The sequence below is a fragment of the Lepisosteus platostomus genome, chromosome 6, assembly GCF_059453375.1.
Source record: "Lepisosteus platostomus isolate fLepPlt1 chromosome 6, fLepPlt1.hap1, whole genome shotgun sequence".
Classification (NCBI taxonomy): Eukaryota; Metazoa; Chordata; class Actinopteri; order Semionotiformes; family Lepisosteidae; genus Lepisosteus; species Lepisosteus platostomus.
This window is the reverse complement of record NC_142616.1, coordinates 37,157,275-37,175,144: the sequence shown is the minus strand read 5'-3', so window position 1 is coordinate 37,175,144 and position 17,870 is coordinate 37,157,275. Positions and strand designations below refer to the sequence as shown.

General features: G+C 35.3%; 1 protein-coding gene across 1 annotated transcript in view; it reads right to left on the bottom strand.

The window, feature by feature from the left end:
* Positions 1-10,996, bottom strand: part of cfap58 (cilia and flagella associated protein 58) — a 66,281-nt gene extending 55,285 nt beyond the window's left edge. The window contains exons 1-11 of the mRNA XM_088635724.1: positions 10,789-10,996; positions 9,512-9,793; positions 9,079-9,227; positions 8,119-8,275; positions 7,369-7,563; positions 6,453-6,590; positions 4,912-5,071; positions 4,071-4,153; positions 3,358-3,549; positions 1,486-1,647; positions 424-570 (exon numbers count right to left, since the gene is read on the bottom strand). Coding sequence (XP_088491850.1) covers positions 424-570; positions 1,486-1,647; positions 3,358-3,549; positions 4,071-4,153; positions 4,912-5,071; positions 6,453-6,590; positions 7,369-7,563; positions 8,119-8,275; positions 9,079-9,227; positions 9,512-9,793; positions 10,789-10,797 — 1,674 coding nt within the window. The 5' untranslated portion in view covers positions 10,798-10,996. The remainder of the gene's footprint in view (positions 1-423; positions 571-1,485; positions 1,648-3,357; positions 3,550-4,070; positions 4,154-4,911; positions 5,072-6,452; positions 6,591-7,368; positions 7,564-8,118; positions 8,276-9,078; positions 9,228-9,511; positions 9,794-10,788) is intronic.
* Positions 10,997-17,870: the final 6,874 nt, after the last annotated feature.

Below are 17,870 nucleotides of genomic sequence, written 5' to 3'. Positions count from 1 at the left end.
AACCTTTATATTAATTTATAAAAAAAATCTCATTTCTTTTTGTTATGAATTAAGGATTTCTGCAGTAAACAATATAATGAGGCATCAGGGTTTTCCAGTGTTTGCTATGCAAGAAGGTCATCTGAGAGAGAATGGAGGCTGTGGTTTTCTCCCAGTAATTGCGTTCTGTGAACGTACCTCAATACCCACATTATTTGTGCAACTTCTTTGTTCTTTCAAATGCTGGGAAAGACAAGTCTAGACCTGAATTATATCAAAACTTTGACCCATCAGCATATCCTGTAGCTAACTGCTGTTTATTTGTTAAATTATCTTGGCTGTACCCAACAGTATGGCTTTGTCTGGTTCTGGGCTTTTAATTTCCAACTGGTAAATACTGTAGGTGCCTACCTTCTTCCTACTACCCTAGTTTTGATTAAATACCTTGAGAGCCTCTTTTTCTTTTTCCACACGTTGAAATTCCAGATGTTCCTTCACAAGAGCTGTTTCCTTCCCATTAATTTCCTCTTTGAGTTGGTCAATCTGATGGTTCATGATCTTCAACTTTTTCTTCATTTCAGTAATCTCATCCTGCACATAAAAAATAGTTTCAACACAACCCTTTCACAACCATTTCACAGAAAAAATGAGAAACAAAAACATTAAACGTTGTGATATGTTTGTAGTTATTTATCATCCTAAGTGATAAGAATTAAAATAATAGAAAGTGTTCTCTAATTCTCAGACAAAAACATAAAAAGCACAAGAAAACGCCATCAAAGAATTGAACGGGGAAAATGAAGCAAAAAAGATGAAACAAAGAATGGAAAACAATTTAGTCAAAAACACAGTGCAGTTATTTGAAATGTACCAGATCAAAAACTGATATGATATGTCTTTTCATAACCAAAAAAGGCTTTTATCCCTGGAATCGTCTATGTTCTGAGACAGTGATGGGACGTTTGTAAGTGTACAGAATATGTACTGCAAGATAATGCCAAAATGTAGAAAGCTATGTCTTTTGTTGCTGGTCAATCTCATCCAGGCTAGGATTCATTTAATTTGTTTCTTGCATCTCCCAGTGGGTAGACACTTTTTATCTATTAAAACAATTATCAACTTTATCAGAAAGGTTTTAATGGATCAGCCACATGAACTTGTTATGCTAAGGCTTATATACTATAAATCTCTTTGCAAGTTTTTTACACTGTTTGTACAGTATGTGTAATGTAATGCTTCTATATGAGTGTAATACTGAATTGAATGATAGACTACAACATGTGAAAAAAAGTATTTGTGCACTCTGTGTCAAACAAAAGAGCAATAGAAATATATAGTTCCACAATTTTTTTCTATGAAATTGTTGATTACTCCAGAGTATACCTTCTGAAAAGTTTGCAAGAAAATATTGAAATTAATAAAGAAAAATATTTGAAAGGGAAAAATGTGTGAGTTCAAGAACAACTGAAGCAACAAACTGTCAGCAAGTTGCACACTGAGACGTACTTGAGCTTCAATGAGGTTCTTGCTGTACAGGTTCCTGTCAGATCTGACTGCCTCATAAAGGTTCTGTTGCTGTTTGAGCTTTGTCTCTCCTTCTGCAATTTTCTTTTTGTAATCAAAAATCTGCATTTCCCTCACTTTAATATCTTCCATGTGCTGGAGGACCTGCAGAGGTAGATTAAACAAAAGGAATTCCAGAGTTCATTTAAATCTTAGCCAACCATGCAATTACATGTAACTTTACCTCCCAAACACCATTATACTTAAGCATAAAACAACTTTGTTTACTCTTCAAATTCAAATACACCACCATATTCTTTGAATAAACATATAATCAGTAATTTCTTAAATAAATTACTTCCAGTCTTATGAGTGGAACGGGTTAATATGCTCAATGGCAGGCACACTTGTGGTAGTAGTTTAGCCACAGAAGTGGGAATCTAATTAATTGATTACACTCCTTGCAACACTGAAAGGGCATTTTTAGATCGATTGTGTCTAATTTTAGCATATTCTGTGGCTGTGCTTTAGATGCAGCACAGAGTGCCTCCATTTACTTCAGAACTGAAATGAACCTGCTTACCAGGCAATACTATTGCAGCTGCACTGAGTGTAATCTGCTGTTTTAAAAACAGTCAGTACTAATAAGTGTAATGGAAAATCAATCCATAATTATTTTCAAATACAGTTCACGCAATGGATTATCAAGTTGCAAACTGAATAATGACTTTTATTATTAGGAAATAATTTTCTTCTTGCACATACATTTCTTTCATTGTATACCTATTTGAGGTTGTGGTAGCAGCTGTTGCACTGATAGTAATTTAGTTGATATTTATTCTGAAGTTGACATTTAATAGTAGAGGTACTGTAGAGCAGGGAGTTATAATGTGAATATTTTAAGTGAAAAGATTGTACGCTGTTTTAACACCCATCAAATATCAACGTTCTCAAACTGAACCACAACTAATGGAAGTTATCCTGCTGGGCTGTCAGAGAATAACTTATAAATCAAAGATAAAAAGGAATTTTTTTTTTATGAACTGAAGACAGACACTTCCACTCTCCCTTCCAGTCATTTTTTTTTCCTTTGTTCAAGCCAGTTTGATGTCTATGACATGTGCATGGTAATAATTTTTTCCACTAATTCCTAATTTTGCTCAGGAATTACATCTCTTCCCTGATTTTCTGACAAACTCAGAACGACGAAGAAGAAGGAATATCATGAAAATCAGTTTTATGTTATAGAGAAGACACGTCTTTCTTCATAAGATTTCACACAGGTGAAAATACTGATGGGTGTTAATTTATCTATATTTCACGAGCTGAAGATTGCGTGTCAGTAGAATCGTTTATTGAATTTTGTGAAAAGTTGGCTTGGCTAAGGGCCAACCTTCCAGCCTTAGGATGAGGAAGTTAGGATCCCCACTCTTGGTGAAAAGGTGACAAAGGGTTAGCTGGAAAGGTGGAAATGGGGTCTAAGAGGGATTCCAAAATGAGTGAGGAAGAGAAGGGGGTGCCGTCTCGTATATATATATGGGAACTGATGCAATTACATCAGGGTTAGTTGTGAGTTGTGGCAGCTGAGCTTAATTAATTAGGCTGCCTTCACCACTGCTGAATTTTCGTTAGAATTTCATTTCTGTCTTGCACTGTTTGTAAGGTCTAAAGATGAAAACAAATTTGAAATGCTTGTTTTTATACAGATTTACCAAATCTCCTCGAAATACATTATCGTTTACTAAAAAATACTGGTGCAAATAATTTTTCTAGAGATCAGCTGGAGTAAACTATATAACAGTTCAGCTCTCTAAGTCCCTTTGACATAAAGAATGAAAGGATTTCGTTCTTCCGGTAAAAATGTACAAGCCTTGCCTTATGAGTGAGATCACTTGCTTCATTAATGTAGCGATCTCTCTCCTTCTCCAGTTGGTAAATGATCTTTCTCTGTTTCTGAGCTTCTTCCTTGTAGTTTTGAATCTCCTGGTCAAGGTTCTTCTTTGATTGCTCATGGAGCTTCACCAAGCTCATCTGCTTCTGAGTAGCATTAGCGGCCTTTATCATGTTCTGCAAAAAGGGAAATGTTTTGTGCATAAGAATACTATTTGAGACATAACCTTTATACATCAACAAGAATAAAAAGATACCTGTATTTACATGATTTACATTTGTCACAGTAAAAATGATATCCATGTTAAAAAAGTAGTCCTAAAACAAATATAAGTGCTACAATAAGTTTTGACCCTTTGGTATGTTGCACTAGGAAAAATAGGCATTTCTGGGTAAATCATGTGTATTACTTATGGAAAAGTGCATACATTTGGAAACACATTTTTCACTATACAAGAAAACCAAATTGGTAGATTTCCTTTGCACATACTGTACATGTATAAAGCACTGAATAAATGATATTACCGGAACCATACAAGTTACCATTACTATGTACAGTATGTGTGTCTCAGACTCTGTAGAAGGGTTAAATAATATTATTAAGTATATCCACTCATACCAGGGTTAACATGGTTATAATGTGCATGTTTATATAAATTATTTATATTAGAATACCTAATAATTTATCGTAAACCTACTTTGTTTAAAATGTCCCTTTCTCGCATCAATTCTTCTATAGATTTCTTGTCAATCTCTGTCTGCTTTCTTGACGCTTCCATCTCTAAAAAAAGTTATATTTTGAGAAAAGCACAATTTTATCGCCTTTTAACAGATCGTTAATGGTGCGTTCCTTTATCTTTTGCATTAGCACCTGGAACAAATATGATTTTTTTAAAACATTTTGAATTATAAAATGGGTTTGAAAGCCTATTATTTTCATGTCTTAACACACATAAAAAAAAGATAACACAAAAGTATAATGTCAGCTGTGAATATATTGTGTCCTAATCTATGGCACCAACAGACAAAAGCGTGGATGTACTAAATACCTCCTTCTATTGTACATTAATTATTTTGGAAACATTTTAATTTCAGACCAATGGGTTTTAGTTCATCCATATTATGTTATCATACTAATCGTAATATTATTTATTACCTTTGCTTGGTGGTTCTTAAGTACTCTTCACCTGACTCTTTATTGCACATAATCATAAAGTACATTAAATTGAATCAATGTCTCAAAAACTTATACAATACATTTATGTGTCTATTTTAGTTGGTTCTGATGAAGCAAGACTGAACTCCATAAAGAAATCGCCCTCCCCTACAAGATGGAATAATTTAAAAAAAACAATAGTTGATATTGAAAGTTGTTGTGGCATTTTTGTAAACTTTTTAAAATAAACTGTTAACTGAGGATGCTCTCACAAATAGCTGTTTGTTTTAACATGTGCATCTATATCAAAGAAAGAGTTCTACAATGCAAGTGTGGGAGGGGGGGGCAACATACAGTCTAAGAAAACAAATGGAATTCCTTGCCTCTCTCCATCCCAGCGATCTGGTTTTTCAGCATGTCCCTCTGCTGCTCCACTTCCACTTTCTGATCTTCAATCTGACGCAATTTCCTCTGGGTAGCTTCTCTCATCTTAGTTAGTTTTGAGATCTCTTGACGCATCTGATTCACCTCTTCTTCCCTCACCTGTCGGGAATTTTTTTTAAGTTTACTTCTTTGGGTTTGTTTCTGACGGTAAGCCAAGTGCTACCGCTACTCAATTCCCTTTACCTACAGTATGTCTTATAGGCAAAGCACAGTAGCCATTTTATTTCTCAGGAGGTACATTTTTTAATGGAAGTTGTTCCAGCAGAAATAGCCCAAGATATTAGGTAAATTGTCTTTCGTGTGAAATGTGAAATGAAAATCAACATCATCAATATTTTTTTATATAAGGAGAGACTTGACAGACACTTCCTATTATAACCACAATCCTTATGGGTTCATAAATAACAGGATATTAAAGTTCTTCCAAAAATAAAAAAATAAATCTTTATAGAACACTATAGTGGCTGTCAGGGCATATCAGGAAGAAGTGTAGTCTTTAAAATGAATACTATTTAGCTATTTTATTCTTAACATTCAAAGTAATATTTTAAAACAATATCTAAAACAAAATACTCATTTTTATGATTGTTACTGTAAGTAGCAACAGTAGTGACACTATCATATTTATTATTGTTTCTCAAAAGAAAAAAAAACAAAATGGTCTCCTTCAGACCGTTAGCATGAAAATAAAGCAACAACACTCGACAGGCCCAACAATCCTGTGTCTATATAGTGCCCCCTAGTGCTTTTCTAGTTAAATTGCAATATATTTCATTGAGGGATTTGAGTTTTGCCTAATAAATTTACAGCAGGAATTGCATACTGCATATGCTCAGCATTTGAAACCCTAAACTTTCAGAACAATATGTTCTACTGGAAGATAAGTTGTGTCACTTTTTTCCTCCGGTGTTCTATAAATGGTATCTAAATTTGAAAGGTCCTTGGAAAGATATTCAAAGATTAATAGCTTTAGTTCAGAAGTCCTTCCTCCTCTCCAGGGGATCATTTCTGTGCATAATTTAAGATGGACAGGAAAGTTCAAAAGAAGACACAAACTGGCTTGGTCAGGCCAATTGTCTTGAGGTTTTTCTTCTTTTTTTTTTGGTGTAACTTTTGTTTTGTTTTTTTTTAACCCAGTTTCACTATGCTAAAGAATATCATACAGAATCAGGCATTGACACTTCAAAGCCATGGAACTACCCACAACATGAATGCATGTTCCACACAGCATCTCAAAAGATCTGAATTCAATGACCGTCTTGCTGCAAAATGTTCAGCATGCATCATTAATATGACAAGCTTTAAGAGCTTAGGGGCCTCCAAATCTAAACTTTTTTCTCCCATGAGCCTTGTTATACAAGGCCTTCTACAACAGGAGTTTTCATAAAGCCCTCCATGGCAAACGGGATTTATGTTAAACAAAATATGGATTTATATCGGGCACTATTGCCTTTTCTCAGATTACTTTGGGTGCTCCTACCTTAAGATCTGTAGCTCTTTGCTGATTCTCTTGGGCTAGCTGCTCCATACTCAGAGAGTTCTGCTCATTCTCCTGTTGGAGTTTTGTATTCCTAACGTGCATCTGCTCCAGCTCTTTTGTTGCTCGCTCATTGAGAATCTGTGATATTAGGAAGAATCATTTATATACAACATCTTGCATGATGTGATACATACAGTAAATACATACACTGTATCTTTGTATCTCAGCATTGAATTAAAAACTGTTACACACCATTACTCAAGGCTTCAAGCAACTGAGACAAATGTGAATGTAAGGAAAGAAAGAAAATATGTTGTTTTATGGGAGGCATGGTTGCACAGTGGTTAGCATTGCTGCCTCGCAGCGCTGAGACCTGGGATCAATTCAGGACCTGGGGTGCTATCTGCGTGGAGTTTGTATGTTCTTGGATGCTCTGGTTTCCTCCCACAGTCCAAAAACATACTGACAGGTTGACTCCTGGGAAGACTGGCCCTAGGTGTGAGTGTGTCTGTGTGCCTACTCTGAGATGGGCTAGCTTCCTGCCCAGGGTGACACCCTGCCTTGCAACGGCTCCCCCATGACTCTGAACCCTTTGTCTTTTCTCAGCCATTTACTGTATCAACTAAACATGTCAAACTTGCCATGGTGCAAAAATAGAACTTGTTTTAAGGCTTCATGACAAAATATTGACTAGAAGATTGAATTTAAGAAAGAATTATTCAAAAGGGGGAAAACAGGGCCGTATAATACAAAGAATTACAGTATGTGCCCGCTAAAGCATCATGCATTTTCAGTCTGTGGATGCTTGGTACTGCTGATGCTGCCAATAGCCATGGTTGGAAAACCTGATAACTCCAAGCTGCAAGAAGGCCGTTTCAACAGAGCAGGTCTTAGGAGTTCTCCCCAGTAGGCCTACCTTCTGCTCCCGCAGCTGTTGCTCCAGCTTCTGCTGCTCCTCTTTGCTCCACTGGCTCTGCAGATTGAGCGATTTGATTTCCGACTGTTTGGTGTCCAGATCAGCCTGCAGCTGCTTCACTTCCTTCTCCAGCTTCTCCTTCCTCCGAGTCTCACGAGAACATTCATTCTGGCGAACCTGAATGTCCTGTTGGAGCTTTACATGCAAACAATAAACCGGGGCTCAGCTTTACATTAAAAGCAAGAAATGGGTTCAAAACCTGCCTACAGTTTTTTTCTATTTGATTTAACTAAGATAATTAGAGAATGATGTAAGGATTGCATATAAATATGTCAACTAAATCTGCCTATTTTTACAATAGGAGAGCAAATAGCAATGTTTCAGACTTTTGATTTTTCATATCAGGTATTGAGCTATTAAGTTAAAGACATACTGTAAATTACTGAATACTCATAAGGTTAACTCAGAATTAGTGGATATTTGATAATGAGTCAGATGCTGACATGAAAAGTTTCAATTATAGACTGAATTCGTACCCTCAGGATAAAGGATGTTTTTGAACTTACTATTGCTATAACCCCAAACACTGTAAAATGTTGCTGTTATGAGAGATCAAGAAATAATTTTAAGTGTTTAAGATAATTAATTTCCTAAATGGAAACTGTGAGGATAAAGGCAGTTTAAGGATTTTTTTTAATAATACAATATAAAAGAAGGTTTTGCAACACACTTGCATATATATTTCATTACCTGTGAGATAGTCTCAAAGGACTTTTCTTTCAAGGCCTCGATCTCTTGTTGCTTGGCAGTGGCCTTCGTAAGGCTTTCTCGCAAATTCACTACTTCAGTCAGGAGTTCATCTCTTTCCTTTGTGAGGTCTTCTTTGATTTTCAATAAATCATTCACACTAAAAAAGTCACACTTTTTTCATACAGATAATCCAGGATAATACACATTGAAGAAGATACAGTAATTCGTTGTTTTTTTTTCATTTTTAAATTTAACATTCTCACAATTCATTTGTTAAAATTCATTTTGTATATCCATCCATCCATTTTCTAACTGGTTTATCAAATTCAGGGCCGCGGGGGAGCCAGACCCTATCCCGGCAAGCAACAGGCACAAGGCAGGATACAAGCTGGATGGGATGCCAGACCATTGCAGGGCACACACACAGACAAACACAAGCACACACTCATCATACCAGAGCCAATTTTCTAAAAAGCCAATTAACCTATCAGTATGTCTTTGGACTGTAGGAGGAAACTGGAGAACCACATCAGAAACCCACATCAACAAGGGGAGAACAGACAAACTCCATGCAGACACTTTACATGTAGCGGCAACTCAGGTTTGGAATTGAACCGAAGGCCCCAGCATTGCGATACAGCAATGCTAACCATTTGGATACTATACTGCCCCATTTTCTATGTTAAATTCATATTTTGTGACTGTTTTTAGTACAATCAAACTAAAGAATAAACTTTTTTTCTAAATAAAAGCGAGAGACTTACATTCCATTTGGCCAGACATTTCTCTTTCAAGATTTAAAAATAGGGATACAGAGCATGGATCTTTCATCCTAGATACAAAGTTTACAACAATGCATTCTGCATTGTATATGAGTCATAAAGGTTTATATTAATATCTCTAGCTTCTTCAGGGTATCTCAATTCGTAGATTAAAGGCGAATGAAGAAATAACACTCACCCGTGTTCCTGGCCTATTGACAAGCCAGCGCCTTGTTCAACAAGCTTTGTTAGGTTAGAAATCTCCTGTTTCAGTGAATGGATTGTCTCTTTTGCCCTTTGTTCTTTCTCGTGGGCTGAATCAACCATTTTCCAGGCTTTTTCTATCTCCTAAAAGAGCACCACAAATTTAAGTGAGAAGATCACAGAACTATTATATAAAAGGGTCAACTTTTCTAAACCAACTATTCAAACCAAAATCAAACCTCATTTTTAGCCTCAAACTAAAATTGAAATATTTCTCTCTCTCTTTTAGGATACTAGTGTTTCAATTAAAAAATGGATACATGGAGGAAACTAAGCACTGCACATTCTCAACAGACTAATTCTGTGTTCAAAATGAATTGCTGGTTTTAGTATGAACGCCGTGGAACAAATGGAAAATAAAACATTACCTTTTTCAGAGACGTAATAGTCGTTTGATCTTCTTGAGACAACTTCAATGCTGTTGCAACTTTGACAGAGTTGGATACTATTTCCGCGTTTAACTCCCTGCATTTTGCCATAAGCCTTTTCTCACTCTCATGGGATTTCTTCAGGGCTTTATGGAGTTTCTCATATTCTGCCCGGAATTTTTCAAGGCTCTTATCTCCCATGAGCTCGTTAAGCACTTCCTGAAAGTCCTTTTCCAGTGTCTCAAAGACATTTTCTTCAGTTTCTAGCTTCTGAGCCTTTTCCTAGAAATAAAAAGGCAGGGATTGAAACAATGTTGTCTTATTGCCAGTGGAGGATAATACAGGTGATGCAGAAGTTTGGCAGTGAACACCTGTCATATTTTATACAGCTCATGATTCATTTGTTAAATCAGCAATCCTGTTTCTTTCCAGAGCTATAGACAGGAAAACACACGGTTCAATAAAATACTGCTGCAGTGAACAAATTAATGAACATATTCCTAATTTATTAGGATGGATTGCAAATGCAGTCTTTGAATGACTGTGGTTGCTACCCACAACTTTTGAATAAAAATTCACTTGGAAAATATGAAGATGAGATGAAAGCAAATCTACATGAAGGCACACTGTCAAGGTTACAGTAGTAGTGCAACTATTTTTCCGTGCTCAGTTCTACATTTGAATTTCTCTTGACTATAATATTCATGATGGAAGTCTTAAATCGACACCTCCACAATAGTAAAAGATAGAGAATGCACACAGCCGCCTACTGAATAATTCCATGATTTATACATGTAACAGATTCGTTAAGGTATAACTTTAGATATGGAATCAGATAATCCCTACAGGGAAATCAAATTCTGAAAATCAAATTATAAATTAATTAATCAAAAACTAAATCAATTCTTGGTGTAACCTTTTCCAGGAGACTAGTCAGTAAAAACGTAGATTGAGAACTCAAGAAGAAAGGCCATTCTCAATTCAAAGTATAAGTTGTATATTTTGGATAACATATAATAAATGGTTATATCGCTATTTTCTGGGTTCCTAATAGATAAACGATGTTAAACCAATGATAACATTATTCATTTAATAATAAATAATTGCTGTTACTAATCACTACTCCGAAAAACATTTAATCTCTGAGATTTTTCCAAATATTAATTTTCTCATATGAAACTACTAACATCGACATAAATACAACAATTTGTCTTGAATTATTACAATCCAAAATGTCTCTATAATACATCTGTTTGAAATGTTTAGTTTAAACTTACCTCCGTCATTTTTTTCACTTGTCCTGTTTAACAGTTTATCCAGAAACTAAAGTTTGTAATTCGGGAACTACAGAAAGATTTTAAACATCAAAGAATGTATTTTTTAAAGACAAGAGTATTTTGCATAAAAACATTACTTTCGCGTCCATAGCGTCTTAAATGTCCACGTTGTGTTGTTGTGGATTCTTTGGAAACCTGGCGCGTCCTTCTCGTCTCCTAGCAACCACGCCGCACCTTCTTTTTACGTGATGACATCACTCAAGCCTCCCATTCAGTAAAACCAAATTATAACTTTTGAGTTACTTTTCCATTCGTACTTACTTTGAAAATTACACAGAGTGGTACAGCAAAAAATAATTTAATAATTAAGTAGGATAATTTAATAATTTAAAATTAAGTAGGATACTTTTTGTGAGATCCCTTTTTGTGTACTTTGTTGCATTGTAGTTTTGTTCTATTTCAAAATATAATTAAAATGTTCATAAGAGATACATTAACTATTAGCAAATGAGGTGACTTTTTTACATCAAACTACTCTTGAATATATAGTCATTTACTACAATAAAATAAGGCATGAATGTAAAAGGTTTAAATAACAGATTTAGACAATTAACTAACAAACCTAAAAAAACTAATATTTCTATAACACCTAAATGTTTTAATACTATATCCAAAATTGTTGCAAGACAGCATCAAACTTCAAGCTACCTTGAAATGAAATTTCAGAATTGATGTCACATTAATAGTAAAAATAAAATGTGTTTCAAAATTAGTGAAATTGCTTGATTGTGTAATCATATCAAGGCAAGTTCTCCATGTACTGTATGTGGAGTAAGCTTTGAAACCATTTAAACAAATTTAAAAATTAATGCACATACTGTATACAGTACAATAACAGCGATACCAGATCCTTTCAGTTGAAGTACTTTATGGAAAAAGAGGTCATGCAATGGATTCCTTTTTTTGTAAACATAAGACAGTAGTCATTTTATGATCCATTCCTTTTCTCTAAGAATTCAATTAAAGCCAACATGTTTGAATAGTGGTGCATATCATCACATGCAGGAGAAAATATTTTATATTTCCTTACAGAAGGAAAGTCCACCAATTCAGCAACTCACTTGACACGAGAAAAAAATGACTGTTGCGACATACTGCTTAACGACGTCATGAAACCTAAAGAATCAAAGTAAAGCAAAACACATGAATGGCCACCAGGAATGTGTTTTTTTATTTCATTACTTTATCACTTGTATGACTTTAAGACAATTTAATCAGCAAGAGTTATTCACACGAACTGCCAACAAATTATGTGATGTGATGCTAAATTTACTTTCTGCACTGATGACACTTCTCCGATAGCTTGCCGTTTTGAGTTTTATTTTTATTTATTTTAGATCTTTGAGAAGAAAGGGAAATGAGACCATCCAGAAACTCTCTCAAAGTCACTTTGGTGTTAATCTTGAATTGTGCGAACTTAATGAACGCATTGTCTTTAACTTGAGCAACATCACCTAAAATTACAAGTTCATAAAGGGGATAATAAGTTGATTGTAAAACTCATTAATGGGACAAATTGTTGATTATTTGAAAGGCGTTATGTGCACAGGGTGCCTGGGAAGGTTTAGAGTTGTCAAGGAATGTAAAAGGTTTGCAATATATCTACAGCACTGCCATGTGAAAGGGGAACTAGACATTGCAGGCTTGAAATGTCCTACAAAGAGCATCTATAAACATTAGACAAGAAGGAATATCCTAATTGATATTAATGTACAAGCATAATACTCTACTACATGTTGTGTTAGTGAATGAAGAAGACATATGATAAATTATTTATTGCTGTATTCCGAAGGTCCTACATTCAAGACACTGAAGAAGTTCAATCCCTTAGGTATTAAAAAAGCCATTACAATGAAATCCCTGTATTTCTTTATGTTTTTTTTTATGTGGGTCTTGAGACTTTTTATCTTTCTTTCACTTTCAGGAAAGATAAAAATACTGCAGATTACCAAACTTTCACTATGGGAATGTACTCATTTCACTGTTTAGTGAAACATGAGTGTTTAGAACCTTCCAGTATTGAAGGATTTTGACCTCATCCATATTTCTTTTAACTGAAACAATCCTCACTTTTCTCTTAAAGATGAATATTGTTTTCCTCGCCCACAAACCTGCAGGTGCCCAGGAAAAAATTCAGTGGTTATTGAATCTCCAGAATCTTCAAGAGCCCATATTCGACTAATGCTGATGCTGCTCTCAGTGGTCAATTGTGTGTCACCACTTGTAAAACAAGAAACAGTGAATGCAATGCATTTTTAGAATATCAGGGAGACAGAATGATTTAACTAACAAGAAATAAAAAAACTAGGTGTGCAGCATCACCACACAGAATATATTGCAATTCAACAAACGAGTCAGGATTTATTTTTCATTTCTGGTAAAGGTTGTGGAAAGCCAGAGCCTATCCTGGAAGCACAGGACACGAGGCAGGATGAGAATACACAACTGCTCTCCCCATATTGTAACCAGTCAGGTCCACAGAAAGAGAGACAATTCAGAATAGCCAGTCTGACATACTGTACCCTGAGCGTCTTTCAGAGCTGGGAGACTACCAGGGTGCCTGACAAAAGCCAGCGCAAACCTGAGAGAAACATAAAAACTCCAAGAAGTCAGCATCAAACCCAGCAACAACACACGTTCTGTGAGCTCACATACCCTCTGTGGAACATGGTGTGCTGCTTTATTTTTTGCAAATGAGAATGTATATCTATCAAAAGCCTACTTCTGATAGAATAATGCTTCTTACTGTGATAAAATTGTGTACTTCTTGCAAAGATTATTCTGACATTAAAGGTTGATCCCTCCTTGCAGTCATTTTCAATGTTTCTCATAATTTGTGAAACACTAAAACAAAGAAATAACAAATTCCTCCTCCCCAAAAATCAAATTGTTTCTGACTAAAATCCTTTCAACAAGGACCATGATCACTTGATTTAAGATAACATTGATGACAACAGTTGATGGATATCAGTCTTGAAACATGTTGTGTACTCTCTAGTTATTGTACTGTAGTAACAGAGTTGGATTTTTCTCAAACAACTAACTAAAAACTAAAAAAAACACGATTTTATGGATATTGAAAGATTGGGAACTGTGGACATGTACAATCATGTTAGACATTGGAGACAGACAACAGGCTTTTGTTATCAATTTTCTCATTTCCATTTCCTTTCCCCCATTATTATAATATTGATTATTGCATATCAGTTACGAGTAAGAATTGAATCTGCTTAGATTGTCACATTCCTACATTATTGACATATAAGGTATTGCAGTAGAACAGTGAATATGTGGTGAAGATACATGACATTGCTCAGCAAGTCATGTAACAAGACCTGTACATGTCATACAGTTGTTTCATGAACAAAACTTAATATTCAGATTGAAAAGGTGATATACTGTACAGTAGGATAAAAATATGTCTTTTATGGAAAAATTAGTTATAGAGTCACGGCATCTAATCAACTCTAAATAATCACCCACAAAATATAAACAGCACACACTATCAGAGAATAGGGAATACTATTTCATAAAATGTGCACTACATTTTTTAGAATCCTGTTGGAAATACACAGACTAAAATGTATTACCTGCAAGGTCTGCTTTACTTTCAGGATGCCTTTTCAGAGTGTTTCTTCTTCCAGTTGACCTCTATCTGAGCCTGTGGATAAAATGCACTTGAAGGGCCTGGCTAGATGTGATCCCTTCACTACTTCACAAAGCGACCTATTTTTAGACAGTTAAGACATTCGGTTCACAGAAAGGCCTGCTAGCTACTACCTCCTATTGACTTCAAGAGTTTGCACTGTCACATGAAGATAATGCAGAGGCGTCTCCTTGTCTCGGGGTGTCTAAGGGAGAATACATAATACACTGTTTCAATGCAATATTACAAAAAGAGAAAAATGGAGAGAGAATGAAACTATATACACTCTGCAGATTTCCTCCCTAACTTTAATTCAAAAATAAAAATACTGTATTTTTCACAAATATATTATGTTATATGGGCTGGTCCATCCATTTTGTTCTTACTTTTTCAGTACAGCACAACCAGTCAGAGGAATTATCCACCCCTTCCATCAGGAATTAACTTGACCCTTTTGAACAAAATCGTGTAAAGCACTTTATGAAAAACTAAATCAATGCAGGAGCAGAGTTCATGACAAGCTGACATCTATGCAGCTATAAATGTTCCAGTAGCACCCCATTAGCTCTGGTCCCTGCAGCCTGTATGCAGTTTGAATTAGGGTTAACATTATGTATGGGGTGTGAAGAAATATGTGGACACTCCAGTCAGTACTTAAGACTACACAGTGGATACTTTTAGGAGAAACTTTATTGTCATAACTTTGCAACCCTGGCACAGTAAGTTCAATAGCATTTAGAGAGAAGCAATACTTATCTGTAAAAGTGGCTTAAAGCAGTGGGTGTTTGCACTGACAGCATCCAAGAATTTATGTGATATCCTTTCATTAGGAGCTGTTTAGCGATTTCTCAAGCTGGAGGTGACAACCTTGGCTTATCTCATTCCTTTCCCTTGCAAGTCTTTCTTTCCACTAATCCTCAAATATCCAGTTGATCTTGAGCTCCAGAGACAAGAAAATCTATCAGGGTCAATTAAGAGATTAAAACTGAGGCCTGATGCAAGTCCTGCAAAGACATGACTGCCGGTCCTTCTTTTAACTTGTAACGCTTTGTCCCAGAGTAGACCTACTGTACTGTAGTAACCACCCCAGGTTTTTGCATTCTTCAATTTGTTTTTATTAAATAACTCTATTAAATAATTTTACTTTCTCATACTGTAGCTCATAGTGAACAATTCACACTTTCACTTTCCAATTCCTGATCATGTCAGTGTTTTAAAAGTAATACAAAGTTGGGTAAAATGTTAATAATAAAGATAAAGGTGCTGACTGGATAAAAAAGTCCTGGTTTTTCAAGGACTGAAAAATCTGCTTTAAGGTCAACAGGGACAAAGAATATCCACATTAGCCAATACGTCTTATCAATTATAAAATAAGCAAACAATGGTATTCAATAAAAATGTACTGTATTACTTGTATTGTTTACTGATTTGTTTTGTAAATGCAATAATTATCACAATTCATACACTGGAAGGATTTAAATAAAGATATGTCATTGGACATAATACTAAATCACTGCTATAATTTGTACGGTATGATGTACTGTATCAGCTCCTCAGCCTTATTGGATAAATACAAGGTCTTTATGGAACTGAAATGTCAGTTTAATAAGACTTCCCAAGAGTAACAAGGTAATAAGAATTAAACAAAATTATTGTTTTGCAAGTGCACATCAATGGAAAAGGTTATGGAAATGTTGTTTACACATGTAATTTTAACAAGTGGAGTATTTAATCAACTTCACAGAATTAATAAATCTGTCCATTCAGGCATTACTGTAAATTAAAATTTTGGCAAAATATTTAAATTTTTGTACAATATATGGACTCCTGAGAGTCAACTAGAACTAATCCTTCAAAATACATATGCATATTTTCTCCTTCAGTAATAAAATAAACAACAGTATGCCTGAACCCAAGTAGCACTCCTCATGGAGCAGTAAATTATTTATTGTTTTTATTATTTTCTTTTAAAATTTGTTTGGCAGCTTCAGAACTGCCTTTATGAGTCCAAAGGTGTTTCCAAACAAACCAAAAGATTAATTAACCATTTATTAAGCTATGTATCTAGGCACTGCAAGCAGATAATACTCTCAAGTGAAAATGGTTCAAAGAAACACATTTGAGAGATGTGTTAACTGCTTCTGATGTTAACAAAAAATCCACTGTTGGTGTGGTGTGTTCAGTTGAACAGGAAATTTCTTGTCTAATGTACAATTCACAGAGCCCCATTTTAATGTCCCTAAGGCTGTGGTCACTGAGGCCTTTCACAATGTTCGGTCTACACAAGGTGTTTTTCAGTACATTTGGCGATAAGAGTGAACAAGTGTGCATGGGAAATTACAGTATACCAGTGTTAAATTAAATGGCTGGTCTCATTCTTTTGGCAATGAGCCTAATTTAGTTTTCAATTTTTTAATGCAAAAAAAAATATTTAAGGATCCACTTTCACATTGGAAATCTCACCAAGCTTCTCTTTCAAAATCAAATGATGCAGAGTTTGTGGATCTTTAACTAAAAATGTATTAATTCTTTTATTAATCAATTCCTCAAGTGTTCCAATTGCCCTATGTGTTTCATTGATATTTCCTACTATTGCCTTCTTTCAGTAATTTCACTGATGACTGATGCCTTTTATCACATCTGTGTCATCTTGCTTAACATTCTCAACGTGTAGATCACAAAACAAAGTCCAAATACCCTCGGTATACTTTTCAATTGCAATCTTAGAATTAGTCCACAATTGTGGAGGAGGGAGAGGGATGTAAGAAGAAGACGTTGACTTGTATCAAAGTGAATTTAGTCCCTTTACACTAATCTTCTTTTCTGTTTTAAAAAGGGTATATGAAGTAAACTTTGAGGTAAGGCATGAGATGATTTGACATAACCAAAAGTAACATTAAGAAAGCAAAAATGTTCTTATTTCCATATTGCCCTGCCTTGTGCCCATTCCTTGCCAGCTCCCCTGCAACCCTAAAATGGAAGAATGGGTGGATGGATAATGTAAGCATTTTACCAACTGATTTTTATCACTATTTACTGCCACAATGATTGAACCAGTTCGCCCACTCATTCATTATCAGAAAGCCGCTTATTCCTGGAATGTGCTACAGCAACCTGGAGCTCAGGCTGATAGCACAGGGCACAAAGCGGGACTATCCTAACACAGGGCACACATACTGTACATACACAGGGATAATTTAGCATCACCAATGAACATAGCCAAGCATGGGTTTGGGTGATGGAAGGATCCATCACAGTGCCTGGGGAAAACCCACACAAACATGGGAGAACATGTAGACTCCCCACAGAATGTGTACAATTACAAACTCATGTCCCAGGTGGTGTGAGGCAATAGTGGTAAACTCCATGGCCATTT